A 26473-nucleotide genomic window follows, 5' to 3' on the forward strand; every position below is an offset into this window, starting at 1 on the left:
GGGAACAGCGTCCCTAGCAACAGCTCGCGCAGGCGCAGAGCGCACCGGAAGAGCCACACGGAGCGGGAAATGGAAGAGTCTCACCCCGGGGCTGTGGGAAGGGTGTGCGCCCTTGGCGGAGCAGAGACTCCCCGGCCGCACAGCGCTGCTTTGCTTGCGGAAGCCTTGCTCAATCAATAAATTTCCTAATTGAACTGGCTCCTGCCAATTTATTGGGCCGCAATTTATAACATTGTTACAACAACAGAACCTGCTGCTTCTGACAGTCACTTATCAGCCTAAGAAAACTACAAATTACAACACACCTTTTCCTGTGGAATACCTGGCATCAGAAAGGGTTGATCCTGCAATCATTTCCCACGGTAAGAGAGATGCAGGACATTGCTCACAAGCCACTGCTGATGGGTAAGTGTGATTAAACTATTGCTGCTGTTGGGTATTGGGGCCCTGGAACATGGAAGCAGAATTGAAGTGCTTTGCCTTGTCCCACTTTTTGTTATGTAACTTTACAGATTCATACTGTGTCACAGACTTGACTGCTGTCCACACAAACCACTTGCCACTAGATTTCTGTCTTCCTTTATTTCTTATCCAAAACTCTGAGAAGTACATCTTCAGTATAATTTGCCTCACTCTGGACTGTTAATGAATTGTTTCCTAGGCTACATAGTACCCAGAATAAATTTTTAAAAATAAGGTTATTGTCCTATCCCCATATAGACACCACACACACTGTCTCTGGAAAGTTTATTAGCAGGAAAAGTAGCTATTTACCTGTTCATCTTCACTGTCTGTCCCGCCTAAACTCAAAGAGCTATGACGCTGAACAGGGTTGGAGGACTGTGGGACAAAATAAGGAAAAGGGTAAGTCAAGGGAAGCATCACACCGAGTTATCTGGGACTGGATATCCAGTGCTAGTTATGAGAAAACACAAGAGGAAAGATAAAGGATCACTGAGTTCCTGCATTACACAGTAGGTTTTATATCTTCCTTGGGATCAAACATGAAGTGGGGGAACTCTCTCCTGCTATGAGATATGCCATGAAGGTTAACCACATGAGGCAATATATTCATAAAGTTATTTTGGCTTATTGTTTTAATATCTTCAATTTACAAATGCTCACATGCATCTGCTAATGCTACAAGTCATAACCATGGCAGCACTGGTCTACATAAAAAATTGTGCCTGGAAAGGCTCTTTGTAAGGTCAATTTCTAGGAATCCCTCAGAGTGACAAGCCCACAATCCACCTAGATCATTTATTCTGATTCTGACTGATCTGTACCATCACATTTTATCACAAGCAAGCAAAAAGGTCTTCCCTTTCTCCAGGCAGACTTTATCTTTTCTGTGCAGGTTGTCACTGAGGACAATTATACCTTGTTTGGCGAATCTGTCAGAACTTCATGAAGGGTTGAAATTTCAGGAGGGCTTCTAGGTAAACCATCATCTTCAGAAACAGCACCTGCATCTTCCAGTTTCTTTCCAGTTATAACAAGAGGAGGTGATCCAAGTCTGATGTTCTGCTGCAGCTGAAGCTGTAGTTGAAATTTAGAATACAGACTGTCAATAGTATCATTTATAGGGGATGTTTTGGAAACTTTTAACCCAGTTCCTCCTATTAGATATGCAGAATCCATTAGTTAACAGAAATACTTGAAGGAACCAACCATTCATAGAAAATAGCCATTTATAAACTTTTATTTAGCTACATTCATCAAGGACCCACCATTAAAACTGGGTTTGGTACAAAATTAAAATCAGTTTTATGCAGTAAGTTACCAAAACCATTAATTTCACCATTCCAGAAAATGTACAACAGCTTAACACCATTTAAATTTTAAACTTTTAAAACTCTAGATTTAAGTACTCTTTGAATAATTATATGCATCCATGTCACAAACAGTCACACAAAGCATTGCCAGTCAGCAGTTCCCAATCCCAGGTTTAAGTAGTCAGCTTTTCCTCACAAAGCCCTTCCAAATATTGACAGCTTGTTACCACCTTCTCCCACACAAGTAGCTGATCTCACTTTTTATATAAAATCAATTTAATTCCATTTCTGGCCCACCCTAATGAATTGCTTGTTAATTTTTCCCAGCAGCACATCCTGGTCCTGTCTACACCAAGAATGATAACAGCAGCAGGAACAACTTTGTTTGTAAAGGAGTATGGGGATTCTTTTCCAAGATTGCACAAAAAAATCCTCTGGCAGTCCCTGACCCTAGAAAAATAAAACAAAGTCTGCAAACTCGCAAGCAGCCAGATGTTCCCTCTAACTAAAAACTTTCAGATCTCAGGAAACACCATTACTAAAATTCTTGGCTTAAGCCTGTCAGCTATGTCAAAGCTGGAATAGAAACAAGGTCTGAACAGAAACTTTGTCCTTCAACTAAAAACATCTCAACTGAATATTCCCAAGGTAAACATGCAGACTCGTGTTTTCTGTCTCTCTGTTTACTAAACCAGATCAGGAAATTCTAGGCCTAGTTCTGTGTTTTCCCGCAAGCTATGCATTTATTTATATCTCTGTAAAAATAGATCTCAATAGCTGCAATTCTTACTCAGCAAGATTCATTTGCAATGTAATTCCTGTAGATCTAACAGGGTAGCACAGTGTCACCCCTTAACCCACCAGTTCCCCAGTTCAAACACCTTTCTTGCCCTCATTGCAATATATAGGCAATATATTCAATACTCTGATATATGGGCAACACAAGACATACAACATACCTGTGCACATAATGGGAAGGAAAAGACAGAAAGTCAATTTTGCTTTGGTCTCTTTTCACAACTTCCTGTCTTTGATTTATTAAATTATTATATGCAGACAGCAAAGTGATGTGGGGGAAACTCTGAATTTACAGTTTGTCTTCTACTGGTAGCAGTTAATTTACATTGCTAAGAAAACAACAGCTTTTATTAGTGCCTGGCTTTTATTCTGACAAGAGTCAAGCTCACAGAAAAAGGCTGTCTCTTATAGCTACAAAAATAGTGCTGGCAGTATTACATTACCAGGCAGGGTGATGGATGGATGAGGAGAGGGCACAGTGGACTGAAGATAGCATGAAAACATATTTTTCCCCCCCAACAAATTTCAGCCATATATATAAACATGATTTCTTCTGCTATTCCTACTGCTACACAAAAAAATTCCTTACCCTATTTTGCAATCTTATGGAGGAACAAGTCCCTCTGTGCATCTTCTATTACTTGACACGTGATGCAATTGTGTTTTGCAACATGAAGCTCACACTGAGCAAAGGAAGAATTTCAATGCCCTTTGGCTGCTTTATCAGCTGTTTGTATTCAGTCTCTGGAAAAATCTTAAACTTTTATCTCAGTGTTTCAAGCTGGGCAGTGACTTAAATGCAATTAATATAACCAACAGCTCATAAGGGAGCTGTCAAGGAGGGTTCACTATAGCCTTGGAAGAAGGAAATGACCTAGTACAATACATTATCCTTTGCTGGCAGAGATCAGAAGAGTAATGTTATAAATAAAGTTGTCACTAAGAGTGCCCTGACATATCCATCATCCCACACACTTACACAGCCACTGGTGTTAGCATGTACAGTGACAACATCAGGGCCAGAATTGCCAAAAAGAATAACATAAATCATATATAAAGAATAACAGTGTAAAGGACACACTACAGGATAAATAAATGGCCCTGACCCAGAAACAGTAGCAATGAAGTAAAGAATATAAACCCCCCTGGAAGAGGACAAGGAAAGTTTCCAAGAGTCCATGAAGTGGATTCATGTCACTCACACACTATGAGACCTGGACAAGGCTCAAAAGCACCAGGACTGCTCAAAGATGCAGCTTCCAAGAGGCAGAATAGATCCAAAAGTAATAAATTTGGCTTGGGACACTTTAGCCAGCAAAAGCTTAAGGCACACAGCAAAGGAATCAAGAGTTTCCTAGGAGACAGCTAACACAAAGCAGCACCACGAATGAGCAGATGATGTTCTCACCTGCAAAGTTTTCACTCTTCCATGTATGTTTTCCTGAGACAACACATCGCCTGGCACATTTCCTGGTGCAGACTCCAAAATGAAGACACTGTCATGGGACAAGGCTTTGTTTCCCATGCTTCCTCTGGGCCTGGATAGGAAGGAAGGAAGAGTGGTCAGTGCACTGGGTACATTCCTGACACTGTTTCACCAGGGCAGAAGGGTCATAAAGAGGCCAGGCTGGGATGAATCTCACCAAACTTCAGATCTGTGCATGTCACTTGTCTCAGGTAGTCACTGCTAGTTTCTTTTATACTCAGAATGGGGAAAAACACTTTTTATAGTGCTGATTGAATGCAGATTTCTCTTTTCAGATGTACTCAGCATCTCTACTGAACATACAAGTCAGTCTCTGTAGGCTAGAGAGGGAGTCCAGGGTGATTAGGTCAGATGTTGGGATTTAGGTGGATGCACACTGCCCTAAGAAAGGTCTACACCACAGAGAGGGGCAACAGTTCCCTTGTTCTTGAGACTGCCAGTATGAGATCTGTTTATTTCTTTCTCTCTCTGCATATGTGTCATATGTGTTTGCAAGAGAATTACTGTCTTTTCTTCTGGCAGTCACAGAAAGAGCATTGGATTAAATATAGAATTAACTGCAGCTTTAGTACAGATGAGTCTCTTATGTGCAAATCTACATTCCTGTGTAATTCCAGGCAGTTTATTTATATTTGTGCTGAAGCTAAAGATGCTCTGATGAAAGCCCAGATGTTTTAGCCACTGTATCTCCACACTGACTTCCCTATACAAATGCTCAATTCATTCTTGTGTATGAACATTTGAGGTGCCATGACTGAGGAAATGATGGGACTCTACAGACAGCAATAAAGCAGCTCCTAAACCCATCATGGCCTGTGCTATCTTCCATTTCTTGTTGCTGCAACCCCACTCCTTTACCAATGTTTGAAGCAGGGGGATGAAAAGTGACAGTTGCTGGTGAGTGATCTCTCCCTGTCATTATCTTGACCCACAAGCTTTTAATCATATTTTCTCTCCCCTGTCCAGCTGAGGAAGGGAGTGACAGAGCAACTTTGGTGGGCACCTGGTGTTCAGCAAGGGTCGATCTGCCACACAAGGTTTTAAAAAAAAGGAAGACAAAAAGAAAACCAGTGCTTCTGCCTCAAGAACAAGCAAACAGCAGCATTGTTCTAGAATTGTTTTTTTCTATTCTGCATGCCAGAAATTACAAAGCTCCGGGTCCTGCTATAAACCCTTCACAAGTTGTATTTCCACTAGCTTTCAGGATCAGGTTTTCCAAAGGATTATGTAGTTCAGTCTCTCGAGGTACTTAAAAAGTGTGCTTATGCCATGCAGAGTCTGTACATGATAGGGTTTTCAAGTAGCACAAACATATCCCTAAGTATTTTGGATAGTCCATCTAATCCTATTTCTAGGAGAAAAAACAGAAGGGTTTTATTCACTTCCTGATCTCTCATCTTGCAAAAGAGTTCATAATCACTGGAGGATAGTGCTGAGGTAAACAGCAATTGGACTTCAAGTACTTGGTTAAGGGCAAGAGAAAGAGTTCCCACCCTCAGTGCCTCTGGGGCAGAGAGCTGATTCTAAACCAGATCCTATGGGCTGATGGGGTAAACTCAGCTGTTCCTAAGCTTTTTGGACTGGTCTGAGTCACTCTAATTCCCCTTACCCCAGGAGACTGGTTGTGTGGTCACTTACTCTGTTGCTGTTTTGCTAGCAAACAAAATAAAGAGATCATTGTTTCATTCCCAGATCATTTCCATGATGCAGTTGCATAAACACAAAAGTGAGTGGAGAAAGGTGGGGCAAGGAAGCACAAGCACCCATGAGAAAGTAACATCTACAAACTTTCCACCAGGAGAAATGCAGTGTCCAGCTCCACCAAATGCCAAAGCATTTGGCAGCAATGATGATTTCAACATGTCCCACCCTAGTCACCTACTCATGCCCTCTGCCAGTGTCACATCCACCCAATGTTCACTTCAATAAAACACTGCAAACCGTTGGACAGTGTTTTGTCATGCTTTGTTAGTCTGCAGCTCTACAACCCTACAGAAATCCAAAGAGAGGTCTGTCATGGTGATAACTGGTGGATGAGGAGCTGGAAAACTGCCAAATTACAGGTTACCTGATACCATTCCATGACATCCCTGACAAGAGATTTGACCATGCTCACTGGCTTGTCCCATCCTAGATTCAGTCAGAGATTTGCAGTGGAAGGGTTTTGTAGTTTGATGGTCTAAGATTATCAGTGGAGCATTGTTAGCAGTGCAAGCTAATAGCTTGTAGTACACATGGGGGGAAAAAAGGACAAGGTTTTGAACTAACATCATTCACGGATCTGAGAACTGCTCTGGACTTGTAAACCTCAACCACATGCACAGCCCTCAGGGATGACTGACAGAAAACCAGGGATCTCCAGTTGTTATCTATGCCTAAATGGCTGGATAAGAAAGTTAAAGAAGCAATCACATACTGATAATATACCAGAAATACTTTCTCTGACTAAAAAACAGCAACTCAACTTCACACATATTCTCTGTACTAGAACTACTCAATCAACATCCTCTTGTAAAGTTGCTGCTGATCAAACCTTCCAAGACAGATTTCAAGCACTAAAACCAATCAAAACAATCTGAGCTATTTGCAGTTTCAGACTAAGAGGCTGGCTCACCCCTGCCCCTGGCTGCCCTCCCCCTTTTCTCCAGGCTGACTTTTCAAGCACTAGCAAAGAAAGAGGAAATTCCTCGAATTCCTTCATCAGCATTAGGGCTTGTTTTGCACAAACTTGGACAGAGGTTGCTCCTAAGGGGCCAACTCATGCTTTCATCCCACTGCTGTGAGAGGTCTGCTTTTATTTATTTATTTTCCTTCCCCTCCAGCTTACCCAACCTCCTTCGGTGAATGAAGTGCAGTAGTGTCGAGCACAGCGATGCTGACATCGCTGCTGGACTGGCAAGGTTTTAAATTACTCTCCCCCCTGGGAGGTGGAGGCTCTTTCCTTTTCTTCTTGGCAAAGAAGTTCTTGAAACTCTGAAATTTGGATTTTTTCTTTCCTGCAACATGAGAAAAATGAAAATTTATGGGAAGCTGGTGGTATTGTTTAGCTTGGAGAATGTTATCTCTTAAATTCTGGAGGAAGCCTCAAAGCTAGAACAGCCCATTCATAGTCAGCTCCACTGTAAATAATTCATTGCTGGAGTCCAGTGAAAGGTGAAGCTGCTGTTCTTACCTTTGCTGCCTATAAAGCAACACTGGCATTAAGCTAACGATAGTGGTGCCTACTTAGGTTCCAGTTTATGCAAAAATGCACCTTATATAGAGAATGTTTCTACCTACAACTGAACAGTGCTCATAGCACTTGCTAGATCTTCAGTTTAAAAATGCTGTCAATGCCTTTAACTCTTAATGTTCTCCACTTTGCTCGGTTTAGTTCTGCTTTCTCTTTACTCAGTGCTGTAAAGAGACAACACCTGAAGGACATTCAACATTTGGCAAAAAGATTGAAACTGGCAAAAGAATTTATAAACTCCAAACCCAAAATATCTGTTTCCACATTAAACCACTGTCCCAAAATAAAATCAGCAGCTCCTCCAAGGACAATGGAGCAAACTTAAATTAAGACACTGCCCCACAGGACATGAAAGCCCCAAACATAGCAGCCCTAAGAACACAATTAGAAAACTCTTAATCTGGTTTCAGATTTTCCATTGTCCAAATGAAAATACAAAAAGAACAAAATAAACCATATGAAGCATCACTGACTTCTTTCATTTTTAATAATCTGAGATACTTTAACATTCTTATGTGTATTTTCTTTCAGCATACAAGTACTGCATTTTGTCACTGACCCTTACAGTAAGGGGTCACTTTGGAGCGGTTTGGGCCAAACTATTGTACTAAGACCCCTGTGATTGACTTAAATACATATGCAGAGCAATAACATCATGGTATATCTGAGCCAAATTCATTGTTCAATGAATACTTTTCAACAGTTGGCATAATAAATGCCCACAGCTGGAGGATTCCTTCATAAGCAAGGCATTATTCCAACACAATTATTGTCTTCTCGCAGCAATGATTTAGTGGGCGATGCTCTCCCAACGTGTGCCCTGTACGTGTAATACATATGCAGAGCAATAACATCATGGTATATCTGAGCCAAATTCATTGTTCAATGAATACTTTTCAACAGTTGGCATAATAAATGCCCACAGCTGGAGGATTCCTTCATAAGCAAGGCATTATTCCAACACAATTATTGTCTTCTCGCAGCAATGATTTAGTGGGCGATGCTCTCCCAACGTGTGCCCTGTACGTGTAGTGTAGACTGAAACTGTGCCACTGCACAGCTGCATCAGACAGTGGCCACTTTGAGAAATAAACAATGATACTGAGATCTACTCACCCTGTCTCCTCCCTGCTCTCCAGACCAGTGCCAGCACCATGCACCAGGACATACAAGGACACTGCTCCACTGTCCAGCATGGACTGGTGGCAGAGCTACCTCTCTGCAGAGCAGCAGCAAAGCCCTATGTGTTGCTTTCCAAGTGACTTGGTCTGTCACCAAGACCAAACTATCTTTCAAACCATGTAGAGCAAAACTACCACTGGAGTCCCACTCATCTGAATAATAATGGATGTGGTGTCTCTATGGAGGGTTTATCAGTGGAAGGCCTTTTTATCTTCCTCTGCTGCTCATCAGGCAGTAAGTGAATGAGACAGTCACAGAAAACATACAGGTTATATTGCCTGGCCCAGACTACTGAGCTGATCCCAAGGCTTTTGGATTTGTTAAGACTCTCACAGGGCTCAATGAGTTTCATGCTGCACCCACAGTGAGAACTGGCAAGAGAAGACAGGTCACACAGCAAACAGAAGACCACAGAGCCTCTCAAATGAAACAAGCATGCTGAGTGTGCTTTAGAAATGCCTCCTGACCATTCCTGTCACTCATACCATGCATGATATTCTCCCAGGAAACTTGTCAAAGCTGATCTGGTTTATTTTAGACAGGCAAAACAAAAGTTTAAAACACCTCATGGAAGTAGTTCCCCAAAATTATCAATTCATCAGTCTCTGCTAACACAGTGTCATGACTCAAAGAACAAAATGGCAGACTTTGATACAGGCAAAGAGCTCTGCAACTCAAAAGCAACTCTCAAAAATTAAAAACAAGGACATTGTCAGGTACACTGCTCAGGTGACAGTAGTATGGACAAAAAGCAAGTGTTAAGTCATGAGCTTACCTAGACGCTGGAGTGTTAAAAAACAAAAAGGCCAAGCCAAGGAACAACAAAAAAGAGGTGATCAGAAGGACATTTAAGAGAAAGAGACATAAGTCCTATTGCAAAGGCTAACTTTGCCAAGGTACTACTCCAAGCACTTGTCTAGATCAGAAATGGTGCTAACTTTAGAATGGAGCCCATGGAAGGGATTTGCAAACACTACCAATGAGCAAACCTCAGCTGGCATGGGACAACACTGGGGTATCACTGTGCAACAGAGTCCTCTGACACATCAGTTACTTCAGTGCCTTCCCTAGCCTCTGATTTACTGCTGTGCATACAATAATTCCTCTTCAGCCTTGCTCTGCTCAGCTGCAAGCCTTCATCTGTTTCAGATGGATCAGAAAACACTTCATTTCCATGCAACTCCAGAGACTGGCACTTGCCATATTATTATGTAAAAAGAGATAAAATCACTACTAGACACTTAGTCCTGGATGCAGATGAAAACTGTGGGACTGCTGTATGTGAGAGCATTTGGCAAAAAAAATCTTCAGCCTTGCTCTGCTCAGCTGCAAGCCTTCATCTGTTTCAGATGGATCAGAAAACACTTCATTTCCATGCAACTCCAGAGACTGGCACTTGCCATATTATTATGTAAAAAGAGATAAAATCACTACTAGACACTTAGTCCTGGATGCAGATGAAAACTGTGGGACTGCTGTATGTGAGAGCATTTGGCAAAAAAAAAGACACAGTTCAGAAAGACCAGTGTTCATATTTGTTTCCTGCTGCCAACAGTTGTGCACTGGTTTGCACACCAAAAGGATGACACTTTTAATTTAAAGGTGCTTACCTTGCAGTGCACTGTGAAGCAGCCCAACATATCACTGAATTGGCAGAGTGCTCTAAGATACTTGAACTAATAATATACAAGAGGATCTTATTACTTAAAATGGAAAAACTTCATTGCATAACAAAAATCCAGCCAAAGCAAGGAGAAAAAATCCAAGCTCAGACAACTATGCTTATTTCCCCTTCACCCACTGATGAATAATGACTCATGATTTTTGAATTCTTACAGTTACTAATCTCCAATTTTATGGCATTAAAAATATTAAAGGTTACTGCCCTAAAAAGCAAAACCCTTCCCAAAAATTAGTTGCTTATGCTATGATTTAGCCCACTATAACAGAAGAGCAGTAATAAACATTTTGCTTTCTCTGTAAAGTTTGTTTATTCTGTATTTTTTACTCCTTGTGTACTGCCTGTTTCATTGTCTCTCCTGTGCACAGAGAGAATTGACACATGATTTTCTGTTCTTTGCATGGTTCTTCCCTATAACAAGATAGAAAAGAAAATGATGCTTTTTCCAGTGCAAAATTTAGACTGCAAAAAGCACAGAGAACATCTGATTTGGGAGTTTAATGATGATATTTAAACTAAGCAGCTAATTTGGGGATCTTCTATGGTTTCTGACTTCCTAAGGTACAGTCATGACACATTCTCAATTTTTTCCCTCAAATCCAAGGACTAGTAACTTTCAACACTAAAAATACATTTACAAAAACCCAATCCATAGATAAGATTCTCAGAAAATACCATGACTCCAGCTTCATAAAAAATACCTGGTATTGCCAGACTGGCATTAAAATCATTAATTCAGTAAGGCTAACATTGGGTGCTGACAGTTCTTGGACAGTGACCTGGTTACTGCCATCAAGAAGGAGCAGCATGCACTGGAAATCCTCTACTACTAGTCAGACAATAAGGGAAACCTTGATAAATCAATCTAATTAAGCAGGCTGAGAAGGCTGGGGATTTTAGCCTCTTAGAGCCTTTCCTTCATAAGCCAATTAAAGTTAGGAAGAGAAAGAGGTAATTCTTCATTACATGGGAAGTAATCAAAAGATCCTAAAATGGCTTTATTCAGGTCCAGTCAAGTACCTCTTGAATACTTCAGCAATAATGCAGCGGCCTCTCACTTTCTAAAATTTCAGACCAGTTAGAGACAGAAATATTCCTGTTGGTTTTAGAGCCACTTCAGATCATGAGTCATCTCCTGCCTTTCCTGTCACCTGGGTCAGAATTTGACCCATTTTCTGAATGCTTTAGTGAACCTGAGCACAAAATGTTCATGCATGGGTTTCACACAAGCACACCAGTGTGCCAGGGATAGCACTAGACTGTACAATAAACGAGATCATAAATTTAAGAAACCAGTCACTGCTGAGCATCCATCATTACACTTTCTTCACCCCTATCCATCTGCCATGCAGAGGTCAACTAAATGTCACTTTACCATTTGCTTCTTTCTTCTATTAATATTTTGATGGTGACAAATATATTTCCAAAGGAAAAAGCAAAATAACCCTTGAAACACAAAAATCATTTCAGATGATTGCAAGACACGAGCCAAAGAAACGAAATAAAAACCAAATGATATGACAGCCACTTGTCCTAAGATGCTTCAGCCATATTCACCTGTCTCGTCAGGAATAGTCTGAACACGAGCAGAGGGGATATCCTTTAATGTAGGCAAGTCTCTGGCATTAGTAAGATATTTCCTTTTCTTGCCCATTATCCCATTCCCTCATGGCTGTTTGCATCAGACCGTGCCACTAGGTTAAAGAATAAGTAACAAATGGTAGCCAGAAGCAGAGAATGAGGCTGCAGTGAAGGTACTGATGTATCTCCCACAGACTAACAGGTTCAGCTCCCATCTCTATCAGAGCAGGAACAACTATCAGCCCATCAATCTTAAACATCTTACTTTTAAAATCCAAGTCAGAATCAAAAAGAATATCTTTCATCAGGATATGTTGTTCCTCTACTGCACATTAAAGGATCTTTCCCATAATACTGGCAGCTGACAAAGCCACACAGAATTTTTTACACTATACAAACCCAAAACAAACAATGCAAAGCAAGTCACTACAGACCCCTCTAGCTGAAAAAAATAAATCTTGACTTCCAAATCAGAGATATTCAGAGAACATATGCTTACCTGTGCACTCCTCAGCTGTATCTCCTGGTTCAGGTGACTGTGTGACTTCTGTGGGCCCAGTAGCCATGATATAGTCACTGAAATAGAGATGAAAGCATCAGTTAAATATTAGTCCACCTTCCCAGCAGAATATGGTCCCACCCATTATGAAGACAGGACACAGCTGGATCCTCTCTGAAACCGCATGCCCAAATGGTTATCACAAACGTGGCTTGCACGCTTTTTTTGCATTTTTGTCACAAAACTTTTCTTTTTTTCAGTAACACTTATTTCTCCAGCCACAACTAACCAACCTGTCTAATTACTACCAGTACCTCTCTTTAGGAGACCAAAATCAAAGTTTACATTCATGAAAGAGGTCATTAAACTTGCTCAGCAGAGATTGTAATGTTTCCCAGTCTCAGAATAATAGATCTTTGCTTGAGAGTGACAGCTCCATGCTACTGTAAAAAACATTGTAAGTAAGTGCTCTGTTGCCCAGGGTTCATGTGTTACAGACTCCTCACAGCAGGCACCAGACTAGTCTGTCAGCATTGCTAAAACCAGTTAAGCATCAGCGCTCAAGCATCGTTCTGGGCTATGCTACATTTGTGGAAACCAATAGATCAAATTTATTTTGGATCCAGTGCAATCAGCTTTTAGCCACAAGCTCTGAAACCTTATCCCAAGCAGGACTATTGATCAACCAAATTAGCTGATGGCATCATCTTCCTCCCTGATGAAAACAAAAGTTCAGCCTAGTTTTAAGATCATTCAATGTTAACTGGCTCCACTCTGTATTTTCCAAGACAGCTAAATGGGTGTCTGTCAGAGACAAAGGAATGAAGCACAAGACCACAAGAGTTACAGTACAAACGGTCAAGCAACAATGGCAATGCGACAGTTTGGCAGGGCAGCTCATAAATATTGCCCTTTGTTAGGGAAGATACCTAGGTGATACTTTTACATAGTTAGCAGTTCCAATATGCTGTGTCAGGACTTGAAGAGTAAGAAACCTTTACAAACAAATGACAATGCTCAAAAACAATTCCTGCTCCCTTTTCTGCATAGATCTCATCTAACAATTTGCCACCTCTAAGTGATGTGACAATACTGCCAAGTATCTCAACAGCAAGCAAGACTGTGATTCTGTACTAATTTGGCCAATCACTAAACTGTTCTAATTCCTCTGTATCGCCCACAAATTCTACTATTTGTCATGGCCAAAAGCACTGGGACTTTCCTATGAGCTCACATCCTCAGATAACCTTAAAAGATAAGACGTGCAAACTTGAGGCAGAGGTGATGGGACTGTCACAAAAATGAAAGGAGCAGCCCAGGACTCTGTAGAAAGACAGACTGCTGAGGAAGCTTTCTCTGTACAAACCACACAGGTACACACACTGCCCTGCTGCTGCACTGTACGTAGGAATGGAGGTGTAAAAGAGAAGCAAAGTGCAGTCTAACACATCAGCTGTGAGCACTGAACACAGGAGAGCATTAACACACTGTAGTTCCAAATAATCTCGTCTCAACCTGCTAAAAAGCAATGAAAAAGTCATTGCAGCGACCAGGACTGATTATACCTTTTCTAACTAAGATGCACTGAGGTTGTTTTTGAAACAATTGTCAGACAATATTGAGAAACAACAAAAAATAACTTTTAGGGATTTTTTCCTTTTATATGATCATAACCATTCAACTCATCCCTTTTTCCCCATGCCTCACCAATTATCCAGGAAAAACTTTGCATTTCCTGCATACTTTCATTAAACCAGTCATCAGTAGACCTTCTCTTAGACTCTTTCTCTGTATTAAAAAGAAATTTGGTTTCAATTTTCCCTCTCAACTTTATACACCCTGCATATTGTGTTAGACTTTTCTTGAGGAAAAAGGGAAATTCATTTGAAATAAAACACCAAGAAAGCATTCAACAAATTTACAAGGACAAACTGACAACTCTGCAGATTTGAGCTTATTCTCACAGAATGTGAGTGGACCTGACATTTGGCTCAGTTAGATCTATAACTTCTGCTTTACCCACTCACAATTAAACCAAAGCAAGAGAAAATTGCTGCTTTCAGATCCAGCTTTGTTTGCACCAGTTCAACATATATTTAAATCACTCGATCATCTCAGCTGCTCACTCAGAATCTTTCCAGCCTTTGGAGATATTTTGACTTCAATGTTTAGTATAACTGCAAGCACATATTTCCAGTTGGTACATCAAGTAGAACTATAATTGCAAAGCAGTTCAGCTCTGAGGCAGCTACTTCACAGTCAAAACAGCTCCAGCATTAACTCGATTTTATAGCTGAATTCTCTGGGGCACTTGGAGCTCAAGTGTCAATTATAAGGGTGCCCCATTTAGGGCCTAATGGTTTGGTGCCTTTGCATACCTCATCACAGTGTCATCTTTTTCCAGTTAACTGAACATCACAGATTTTCCCAAGCTTTAATTTAGCAAGTATTTTAATTACCAAAAAAAAACCTCAAACAACATATTTACAGCAAAGTGGAAGTTCCATCATTAAATACCCAGTGATATCCCTGTAAGAAAGTTAGCAATTAGCTGACACTTAGACTTCAAATTGTGGTGGCAGTGAGTTGTACTTTACAGAGAACAGCTAGCAAATGCTCTGAGCAACAAACCCTAGCCTGGGGGTCAATGTAATGCAGGAAGAGAGGACAAAACCCCATCAATACAAATATATGTGAGTGCACAGGCATTAACTAATCGAACCTCCAGACATTCACCACTTCCAGGACTTAATGACAGTGGACAGACACAGTGTCAGGATGTATCAATACCATGTACATTCACTTCAATCAGCTGTACTAACCACGGGCACCCTGTGAGCTCTCCCAGAGCATTACACCATTAGAGACAAAGCTTTAAACAGAACTCTGAGTGTATTGATTTTTGGTGCTAAAAAATATCAGGTTAAATAAGTGGACTTTTATAGCAGCATTTCTGATACCCTTCAGATGCTACAAGACAGCAGAGAGAAGGAGCTCAGAGAGGGCTGGAGGAGACTGTCTCCTCAGTGAGGGAAGCAGTGACAGACTCATAGCTATAGCCAGCCAAGACAGGAGAGTTTTCAAGTCACAGCCACTGTTTGCCTCTCACTAGAGGTAGAACAATCGCCACATTTCCCTGGTCTACAACTTTCTAATCATGTTCTTAATCCTCTCTCGAACAGCATTTCCAGTCCCTACATATGCACAGGCCTCCTGGTACATGGCAAACAAGATGCTGAATTTCTGTCAGACCCATCAAAAGCCAGACCTGGCCCTGCCCAGGAAGTCCTCTGCATAGGGCCATGGAAAAGACTGAAAGCTTACTGAAAACACGATGTTCATCTCTCCCTGCACACATGGGCTGGATTACCACAGCTATGCATTAATTAATTACCTGCAAACAGTGGCTTTTTATACAGATGCAATCACAAAAATGAAACTGACATTATTAGACCTTATTTGCATTGTTAGGGTATACTTTAAAGCAACAAAACTCCTACAGAGTTGCAGGGTTTGCTTTGCTTTCAAAGCAGACAATGGGACTTAGTAATCATCACTACCCTCACTTGGTTTGATGGTTCAGATTTCAGCTTCCTGCTGTCCCATATAAATTTTCCATTGACAAACCTACTGTGTTGCATTCACTTGGAGCTCTTCAACTCATTACAGGAACTAAGGAGTCTTAAGAGAAAAAAAGAAATCTCCAGGAACAGGAGAAATATCCTTGTCTCCCCTTTAAAAACTGAGGCAACTAGACAAATATTTGGAGTGCTGTATGGGAGGGCAGTGATAGGGCAAAAGGAATAAAGTTCCAGGATGGTGTTCTGACCATTCCCTTTTCCCAGCTGAACACATGGTTTAATACATACATGGGGGGTAAAGGGAGTGGGAGAATGCTAAATGAAGAAAAGACAATTCCCCTTCACTGCTTGGTTTGTGTACTTAAGGGCTCCTGGGAAGTTAACATTGTACAGGACTCAATTTCCTGCATTTAACAACGGCCCAAGACAAATGTTTTCTGCTTAGGCTCAGAAAAGGGACACAGACTCCTTGCTGTCTCTCCAGTGGAGCAGGAGACTTGGAGACTGCACAGCAAGCAAGATCCTACCCCACCTTTAGTGTTTCTTCAGCTTCAGCCCCATGGTTCTGTATGAGCACTCCAGAAGGCTGTATGACAGAGAGATCAAAGGAGATGCTGAACCCTGAACAGCCTCTTTCCTATTAAATAAATGCTGGAGGAAATAAAGACTCAAGACTGCAAGGCACTGCATTCAGTTAGCATCTTCATAGCCTATACAAAACAGACAATGGCAAGCAGCCAAGAGAAAGAGGTGAAACTTTTGCCTGAAGCTATTAAACACCAATTTCTTTCATGCTACAAAACTTATTTGAAATCAAGCTTATGCTCCAGATTTCAGGACACACACTTTTCACAGCAAGATGGATCAGCACAGGGAAATGCATGTCTCTCCTCTGGTCCTCTAGGCCACCACCCTGCAGCCAGCCTCCCCCGAGAACATGCTTCAAACTACTGCAGGACCTCAGAGACAGCCACTCCATTTCTCCTGAGAACCAAGGTTCAAAAAAACCACAAAATGCAGGATGGCTTATTGTATTCAGATTACACTCTGCTGCATAAGGTGTCTGACAGGTTAAATTTTATTCTCTCTTACTAAAACCCATTAGAGGACTTTGTTCTGACAAAACGTGGTTGTTGGCTTTCCTCTCTGAGAACCCAGCAAGCTATCAATGAACTCATTAATCCAGTGACAGCTCAGTGAAGTCAAGTTCACCCTCTGCAACTCCACAGAACAGCATTTCAGAGTCAATCATATAGCAATAGCAAAGCTAGCAAGATCTCTGTTCAATTTTCACATCCCTTGAGCATATCAGAAACACAACCCATCAAAGCTCTCTCTGCGCTCCGTGCAATGAGACGAGTGACCTGCACTTCAAGGCCCATGGTCACCGAACATGCTGAACAGTGTGGGATTCCACAAACAACTTTGTTGAAACAGGGTACAATCCAACATGACAGCACACTCCAACATGACAGCAGGACTCAGTATCTGACCTTGCACAGCTGATCCCATTGTGCTCTTCTAGAGTGTAGTGTTTCTAGGATGAAATTCCCCCCTTTTTTTTTGTCAGCCCTTAACTGGTATCTCTCATGGGGTCCCTCCTGTGAGTGTTTTAGGTAGGCACAAGAGAATAACACAAACAGCAGCTTACATTAGGATTCTTGCTACTGCCTTCACAGATAACAGTGAGGGGAAGACTTTACAAAGTTAATGAATATTCCTCTTGCAATTTTCATTGAAGGAGAGATAGTTTAAGAAAGTTTAAGTCCTTTTCCAAGAATCATAAATGATACAGCAGTAGCATCTACGAGGAAGTCTGGATAAGCATCTAGATAATATTTAATATCAATAAAATATTCTCCCAGGATCAAGCAGGGGGTCATAATTCCCCATAGCAACAGATAACATTCAACTCCTACCCTTGATGAGATATCCAGAGCAAACGACCGTTCACATAGTGAGATCTGCTCACAGCTTTCACACTTCACATTCAGACAACACTCCCTCACCCCCTTCTGCCCCCACACCTTGGCTTCTCCGAGAAGACTTGCCAGACGACAGGTCCCAATGTGCTGAACTCTTTTTACCTACAATCTACTTGGAGAAGCCTCTGCCTGACAGCGATTCTGAAGGATTTCTGCTGTTCAACAGCGCCTGAAGCATTATGTGCTGCCCTCCTAGTGAGTGTGTGTGTAACACTAATGGAAAGCAGCTGGTGGGCTGAAGCCGACTTTTTAAAAAAAAGTAAGAGGAGGAAATGCCTTTCATACAGTCACACAGGCTCAGTCTGTAATTGTGTGAGAAGCCAAGAGGATAAGAAGGGGGAAGGGCAAATGAGACAAATTCATAAGCACTCGGTTACCAGTCCAGAAGCTGAGAAAATCAATGCCTCTATCCCCTGCATGCTGCCCCATCTCCACAGATTCCCTCCCTCCCAGCACTCATGCCATTTGTTGATCTGGCACAACAGAATTCTCCCTGCATGTGGGAACACAACCGTAGCAAACATACATAGACATGTGTTACCTTAAACCTGAGGCAGGTAAAGTAGAAGAGCAGCTGTCAGTTTGTTCTCAGCTTGAGAGGCCAATGTGAAGTCCCAGCTACCACAGCTTTGCAACACTTGGCACCCACACCAGACAGATTAACCTGGTTTGGACATGGCACTTCAAGCTGTCCTCATCCACCTAATTACTCCACAGTGCTTATTAGCATGACCTTGTGTGGCTGCTGTCAGTGCGAGGATCTCAGACATTATCTGCTCAGACAATAGAGTAAATGTCTACCTGTTTTCCAAAAGCTAAGGAAAATGTTTCTGAATAGCCCGTCCCTGGGAATAATTTATCACATAGTTTTTCCACTGCATTTTCTGGTCAGCGCCAACCAGGAGAAATGTGACAGAAGTTTGCTCAATTCAAGACTGGTACTAGCATAGTCATGATATAAGTCATGCAAGAGTTCAGCCAAGATTTTGGGCCCAGACTGCCTGCATTTTAAAGGAATGTACATCAAATGACCCAGTTGAATTCCACCATTTGGCATTAGCACAGGCGTAAGTCAGTGCTTTTCCCATGTTGTAATTCTTTTTTTCCATGCTACCACACTGGGGAAATGTCAGGAAACAGCTGGAATGAGGATCTTCTTCCATTCTTCCTAAAAAGAATTAAAAGAAGCAGCAGAGTCTTCCAGCAGCCATGCTAAGGAGTTAGTACATTGCCAGCAGTAGGAGACACTTTCAGATCTACTTGACATGGATACATTTTAAGTAGTTGGGAAGGAGGAGGAACATGCAATTAAAAATCAACAAGGATGCAACCAAAGGCTGCCTTTGCCTGTCAGGGAGCTACACTCATTACTGCCTTGGAAATGGCTTCATGAGAAAGCAACAGGAAATGTCAAGCCACTATCACTTTGCACCAGACATGCCTCATGCTAGCAGAGTCAAGATGTCAGAGAGTCAAGTATGGGAGTACAAGTCAAACTTACTGTAGCTGCCTATCTAAGTGGCAAATTCAACACCTAAGCACAGTCTTCCATCCCAGACCTGCTGGTGGGTGTATTTGGCCACTGTTTTCTAGCTTGTGTGTGTGCTTTTTACCCCCTCTCCAAACTCCTAAGTAATTTCGTTTCACCTGTGGCCTTCCAGCATGAAGTTAGATGAGTGGCATATGACCTGTGGTGTGCAGAGCCTCAGGAGTCCATGGGCTGCCTTGTTGGGATCAGGAAAAGGAAGCTAAGGAAAGGAGTTTGCCATCAGCTGGTGTCAATATGTTCTAAAGGGGCTTGAAAGAATGTATGCCTGAGGACACTCCATGGAAATTGCCAATATCTGCAAACTGTGAAGGTGACAAATACTAGTTTAGACAGTAAAATCTATGAGACAGAGCTCATCTTTTAAACGTATTCTAGCACATGGACACTACTGGGTTGGGACTTGGGTAAATTGGCTGATTTTCCTGGCTTTATCACTGGATAGCAGGGCAAATTACTGGATTTGTGACAGAAGCCAAGTTATTTACCACTCAGCCTTAAGCTCCTTTACCTGTGGAATCGAGTTGGTCACACTGAATGCCTGGAAAGCTTAATGGGCCCTATGGAAGAGCTAAGTCCTACCTCCACTACAGGAGACCAGCATGTTGGAACCATACTATCTGACACTGCTAACAAGTGCTACCACTGCACAGAAGTTAAATAACAAAAAAACATAAAAATTTCACAAGAGTAGCCTGCATGTCTGTCATGTCCTTGTGTTTGAGGTTCACACTGATTTCCAGGACATTACTCTCACAAAATGTGAAGAATCATTACATCCTGAGGCTGAAAGAAAGTCTGGAGGCATTTTTACCAGATTAAGCTGTCTGACTATTGCAGGGGAAATGAGGCTGAAACAATAGAGAACTGAATGCCAGAACTGAAACATGGAACTTCAGGCTATGTCTCAAGCTTTCTTTTTTTGAGGTTTTTCCAGAATAGTCACTTATCTCTCAATTTTGGGTTAAAGAAGCAGCTTAAGGATGGGAAAAAGTAGAAAAAAAAGTCTTGATAGATCAAAATTCCCAGGACACATTTCTTCCAAGAGATAATAAAGACAATTAATGGCCAAGAATTCAAAGTGTACTGAAAAAAAAAAAAAAAAAGAGAGGCTAACAGAAATTTCCAGGATCAACTGTGTTACAAATTTTCACTCTGAAGATCAAAACATTGTAAAACCAGTCAGCCATCTTTTGGCTATAAGAGAGCAAATAAAATGCAGGCTTTGTGGTCTCAGTAGCTGCCTTTGGCAAGAACCTCAGGAAATCTCACTTCATGTGAAGTCCCAAAACCTAGTTGGGGCAATATCTACTGTCTGCACACACACACACACACACGAATAAAAACAAGGCCAGCTTCTTCCTATGTTGAAACATACTATGTCTGGCTGGATAATCCCCCTGAGTTCCCACTGCTCGTGGGTATTTCTGTAATTCAGACCCCATTTTGGCTGCTGATCAAGGAAGGCCTGAGGTGGCCTCCATGCTTGCAGAGGAGCTCTTCTGCAGCTGTGTGTGAAGTTTGTTGGTCTCCCTTCTTTTGCTCTAAAGGAAACCTCCTGTTGTTCCTGCTCTACCCTCTTGGCTGCTCCCTCTAGAGCCTCAAGTTAGGAAGCTTCTGAAGTACACTTGGTCTTGAAGTACACGGAGAACTGTTCACGAAAGTTCATGTTCACTTCTGTATTCAAAACAGTTTAAAACTCCTCAATCCATAATAGTTTTATTAACCCTGAGACTGTAACAGATTTAATGCAGAACTATAATCTTGAATCACGCTAGAGCAGAAAACCTTGTGTTTTCTTACAGCAGCAACCCCTAGGAGAAATCTGGCAACAGCAGAGGGGAATCAACCTTGGAATTACCTTGGGGTTTTTTTCCTGTTTCTCCATGGACAGACTTATCACAGATTTTCCTAAGTCCAGCTGGTAATCAGCTCTAGCTGCCCTACACCAGCTCAGGTAGGTTATCTACTAGAAGTACAGCTTGGACCTACTACATTTTTGTCCCACATATCATCAGATTTCAGCTTCTAAAGCCTATTCTAGGTCTTTGCATCACAACAATTAAACTTTCCAGACCTCTGCACAAGGAGGAAAAGAAACGTTAGTCTCTCCAGTTGGCTGTAGAGGTACAAAGCTAGACATTTTGAACAGCAGAAGTTTCTGTATAAGAAGAGAACACAAGGCAAAATTATCACAAGATATTTTCATGGCTCAGTCTCTAAAATAATGTAGACAGAAAAACCTGACAGTCAAATGATGCAGAAGAGTGAGAATCACATTCAGCAGATTGTCCCAAACCAAGAAGCTTCTGCTCCAGTGCAAGTGACGTAGGATAGGCAGCATTAGAGGTCGATTTGACAGCATATCTGTCAAATACTCAGAACCTTGGTGATAGGGAAAAGGCTGTTCTGCTGAAACCAAACAAATGGGCATGCCTGCTTGGAATTCCTCTGCCTACAGACAGCAAACACACTGCATCACTGTGGCTGCTAAAACAAACACCAGCCAGAGAGAAGCACGAACAGAACGAGGAGGACTGGGAGATGTGAAGTGACTCACTGGTGTATTAAGCCAGAATCGAACTTCTTGCACATAGATGAGTCAAATGGAATGAATCAACAAAGAGAAATAGTTGATTTTTTTGTTTTTTATAATACAGCACCATTGTACTAACTGTGCCAAACTGCCTGCAGAGCCATGGCTCTGCCACCTCCTGACTGCTTTTGCTCACCCTCTCTACTATTCTTAAATAAGAAAACAAGACTTAAGCCTCCACACATTTAATATCAGGCATAGCACGGAATGATCCCTGTGGGCTGAAGACAAAATGCTCATAAACGTCCAAACACTCTGTATAATTGCCAAGTACAGGAACACGCTCGTAGGCTGTGTGTTGAAAGATTCTCCTGAGAGACTCACGACACCCAAGGAGTCCTTTCACTGCAGCTCACCCTCTCTGACTTGGCCCCAGCTGGGAGAACTCTCCACTTTCCAGAAAACTTCTTTCTTGAAACGCAATATTATCACCCCTGTTATGGATCCAACGATTGTCTCTGCACAGACGAACTTGCTTTGCTGGTCAGAAACCACCTATCATACTCAGATATGTTCATCTCAAAAAAAACAATGCTGAAAAGCTGTTAATGAGTGATTCTTGCCCCTGTTGGGAAATACCGTGTTAAAGTGATGTACAATAAAGAGATGTAAACAGATGTATTTCAGAATATCAAAGTGTTCATGGGAAGCATTTAACCTCACCAGAATCCTTCAGCCACACAGACAGATCCACAGAGCACCATAGGACCACTAGCTCTGCCACAGAAAGCATGCACCAGCTCCAAAGCTGCGTGGCCTCTGACAGCTGCCAGTACCACTGAGCCCAGGGATCCCTGCTGAGCCGAGATGAGCCCAGATACGCTGGGAGATGCCACAGGCAGGGATGGCCAAGGAACTCAGTGTCCCACTTCAAACAACCTTTGAGTCTTGGAGAGATGTTTCATGTCTAAAACTGCCAAAGCATCATGTGCTGCAGACAGTGAACACAGCGATTTAGACCCTGTGGTGACTATATACATCCAAAAAGGGAGAGAGGCCACAGGAGGTGAATGAGCTGCTGACAGAGCAGAGCTAACAGTTTTAAACTGCTTCATTCCCCATGTGTCAATTTGCTACTTCAGTGGCAGTTGGTGGAGCTTTAAACCACTTCCAATTCACTTGCTAGTGTCCAAGCTGAAACTGCAGCTGCTTGCTGTGGATGGGGAGCCAAAGGCTCAAAGGACCCCACACACATATAAAAGCTGCACAAAAAGTTTATTAAGCCCCAAGGATGAAGAGATTTCTGGCACTCCTTCCCCTGTCCCCTCTGAGCCTCTATAACAAGAGGGCCTGAGGTGAAGGTGCAGGAGGCAGGGAAAGGCTTAGGTGGTTATCCATCAGGTGGACAGCACTCTATCATCTTTGGAATAAAACAAGAAAACCTCTTCCTGACAGTCAGCTGAACAGGCATCAATGCAAACTACAGCAACAGCACCTAATCCAGAAAAGTAAAACATATTTTACTCCTTGTCATGGTCAAAACATCATTTTACATTTGTAATTATTTTCAGCTCAAACAATCTAAAAATATATTGAAAATTCTACAGATGCATCCCTTGATCAACTTGCTTTACCTAAACACTGAACTTCTTTGCAGGATAAAAGTGCACATTCACATTTTTTGACAATTTTGAAATATAGGAAAAGAACACAATATCCCACTGGAAGTGCAGAGATTGGCATAGCAAAAGACTTTCAAACTGAAACATGTCCACAATTCTGGGATTGTTTGTGAAAGGCACCGTGAAATCCTGAGTGACCACATTAAATGCAGACCAGTTAAATACATTTTCTTATAGTCTGCTATAGAAACCAGTTCTGAGCTGGCACACAAAGCCTTCAGCCAAATATTTTATATAGCTTCCAGCACACTGTATTTGTCTCTGGAAATTGGCAGTTTGCATTGACCATCAGTGAGCCTTACTATTCAAGCAACCACATTTGCAGCTCATAACAGCATATTTGGCTAGTACCAAAAACTGAGGAACGTATGAAAAGATTCCTCCACAGGCTTTAGAAATCTTCATCACATCTGTCCAGGTCTAATTCTTTTCTTTCTGACATACTTGGATCAAGAAAAAACAAAACTTTGCAACAAGAGTGATGAGCTATAAACTTACCAGAACAACAATTTAATATTATTCAGGTTAAAGAGAAATATGAAAGCAATCTACAGGTTTTATTTCAGTGAAATAGCAGTCAAGATTGGGGATGTGATGAAGAATTACCTGGATTAGGCTTTGAGCTCTTTTTTAATGTCATAAAAGAACATTAGCAAAGCTCAGCGACAAGACTATGCACAAAGATCTGATTCAACCACACATTAGCACCGTGTACCAGGGCAGAGCCTTTGCTTCCCCTTGCAAAATGTGGGGGAGTGAATGTAAATGTGACAGCAGCACAGGAGAGCACTAACCAAAGCAGCTCCTAAAACAGTCCGGGTGCTCTAGCTGGACTCAGCAGCTCAAAGCCCAGGAGGGAAACCCTTCCCAGCATCTGTGGCAGGTTCCATGGCCTGCACTGAGCTCTATGTCACTTTAGCCAAATTCCTACTGGTACCCAAGCCAATTGCTTAAAACATAAAAGTCATTTCATTCCAAAAGAGCTTTCATTCAGAAAGCAAACTAACTCCTACAGGTCAAATGACCACGTGAGGATTTGGGGAAGCCGTTCCAGTGACGCATTTGTCCAGAAAGACAAACACTTCACATCAAACTCCAAACAAATTTCATCCAAAATTAATCTCAGGCTAATACTGTTACTGCAGCTGGTATCTTGAACTCATTTTAACTGCCAATAATCACAGCCAAAGCAGCATATATAATTTATAAAGGCTGCAAAGTATTAATGGTCGCACTAATTCACTTGGGAGCACATCACAGGGCTGAAATAACAGGTTGAGGAATATAATCTGTATATATATATATCAAGTGTAGAGACCCAACTGAAGAGTACCATGAAAGAAGAATTTGTTGAAGAAAAAAACCAACTCTGTTCCTCATAAATCAGGTGAAGATCCACCAGGAAAGAAGAGATGATATACCACATGAAAAACGCTTCATATCCCCAGCATTTATAGCTTCTCTCAGACTTTCAATTTTGGTTTAACTGCATTAGATGCTGAAGGATTTGGGGGAAAACACAATGTATAAACCAATGTGAAGTGATATTTTTTGTCAGTTCAGGTGTCATTCCACCTACCTTCATTAGAACTCATTCTTAGCCCTTTAGCTAGTTCTGGTCCCATCCTTCACAATTATCTAAATATTAATTCCCTGTTACAACTTTCAAAGGAAGAAAAGAGTCAATATGGGATGGAAATGCTGACTGAAATCCAATAGGGATTGTGTGCCTTTGAAAATGCTTATTTCCATCAGAGTAAAGTGAAATAAACTGTTGGTGTGAGGGAAAAGGAAAAAGAGTCAGTCACCAGCTTCACTTTTGAACTACTTTTCCCCCTCTGCTAACCAGGACTTTCCCACACATTTAGCTATCAGCATTCATATCTTAAGCCTCAAGACACAACTTAGCTTGCCTTCCACTGTGCATGTTCCCTGCCTGTAATCCCACACCATGTGCAAGAATAGAGCCCTCTGCAGTTTGCTGGTGCAAAACATGATCAAACCACTGCCTGGGTTCGGCACTAGGAAATTTTGTTCCATTCCTTAGCAGGGAGAATGTCAAAAGAAAAACAAGATGCATCTTCATGGTGGTTTAAAGCATAAATACTAACATGCATTGTCTCATTCTCTTCTCCCTTTATAGTATACCCCAACAGAACATGTCAGTGAAGCAATAAAAAAAATATTTCTTTTGAATACAACTAAATCTCTCAACAGGGAGCAATTACAGAAACAAACCCCAGACTGCTTATAGAAAAACTGAGCACGTCAAGTCCTTAAGGAGCATTTACTGCCAGATTCCTAGCTGAACATTTTTAAGAGCCAGTGTGCATTTCTGTATTTCTCATTTTTATTTGTTAATATATAATCAATATAGCTAACCACTAAGGAAGACGATATTTTTCCTCCTGCTATAATTAAAGAGGAAAAGGCTCTTAATTCTTTTTTCAATATTTCATGCTTATGCCTCTGAAGGCAAAAAACATATGAGCAATTTTCACCAAAGTAATACTTTAGCCAGGACTATCTTTTTGCACTCCTGTACTCAGAATGGTACTTCAGCCTCAAGGCATAAGCACTTTGTTCAGTGCTGCAGCTGCAATACAACAAAGACAGAATTTCAAAGTAGCCACAAGACTCAGCTCACTTTGGAAAGGTGGAGGGGAGGGCTCAGCAGGGCACTTACTTCTTACTTTTCAGGCACCCGTAGAATCCAGCCATGGTCCTCTGCAGGAGGTGTGTGTGCATTTAGTTCATCCCTGTGTGTGGATGCTGGCACAGAGGTCCTGCAGCCTCGCACGGCGCTCAGCGAGTGCCCACGCGCGCACACAACTCCAGCGTGCCGATGCAATTACTAGCCAGATAAAGTTCCTGATCTGAGGCCCTCGGACTCTGCTGAACTGGGTCCA

At 41.7% G+C, this 26473-nt stretch overlaps 1 protein-coding gene across 1 annotated transcript in view; it reads right to left on the reverse strand.

The window, feature by feature from the left end:
• The window catches only part of LOC103809991, a gene marked incomplete at its 5' end in the record, with an annotated part of 24049 nt that extends 11738 nt beyond the window's left edge, over positions 1–12311 (reverse strand). Inside the window, 5 exons of the mRNA XM_009082868.1 lie at positions 774–840; positions 1381–1539; positions 3982–4111; positions 6887–7055; positions 12235–12311. Of these exons, the coding sequence (XP_009081116.1) occupies positions 774–840; positions 1381–1539; positions 3982–4111; positions 6887–7055; positions 12235–12311 (602 nt within the window). The remainder of the gene's footprint in view (positions 1–773; positions 841–1380; positions 1540–3981; positions 4112–6886; positions 7056–12234) is intronic.
• Positions 12312–26473: the final 14162 nt, after the last annotated feature.

This window comes from Acanthisitta chloris, unplaced genomic scaffold, assembly GCF_000695815.1.
Source record: "Acanthisitta chloris isolate BGI_N310 unplaced genomic scaffold, ASM69581v1 scaffold5199, whole genome shotgun sequence".
Lineage (NCBI taxonomy): Eukaryota > Metazoa > Chordata > Aves > Passeriformes > Acanthisittidae > Acanthisitta > Acanthisitta chloris.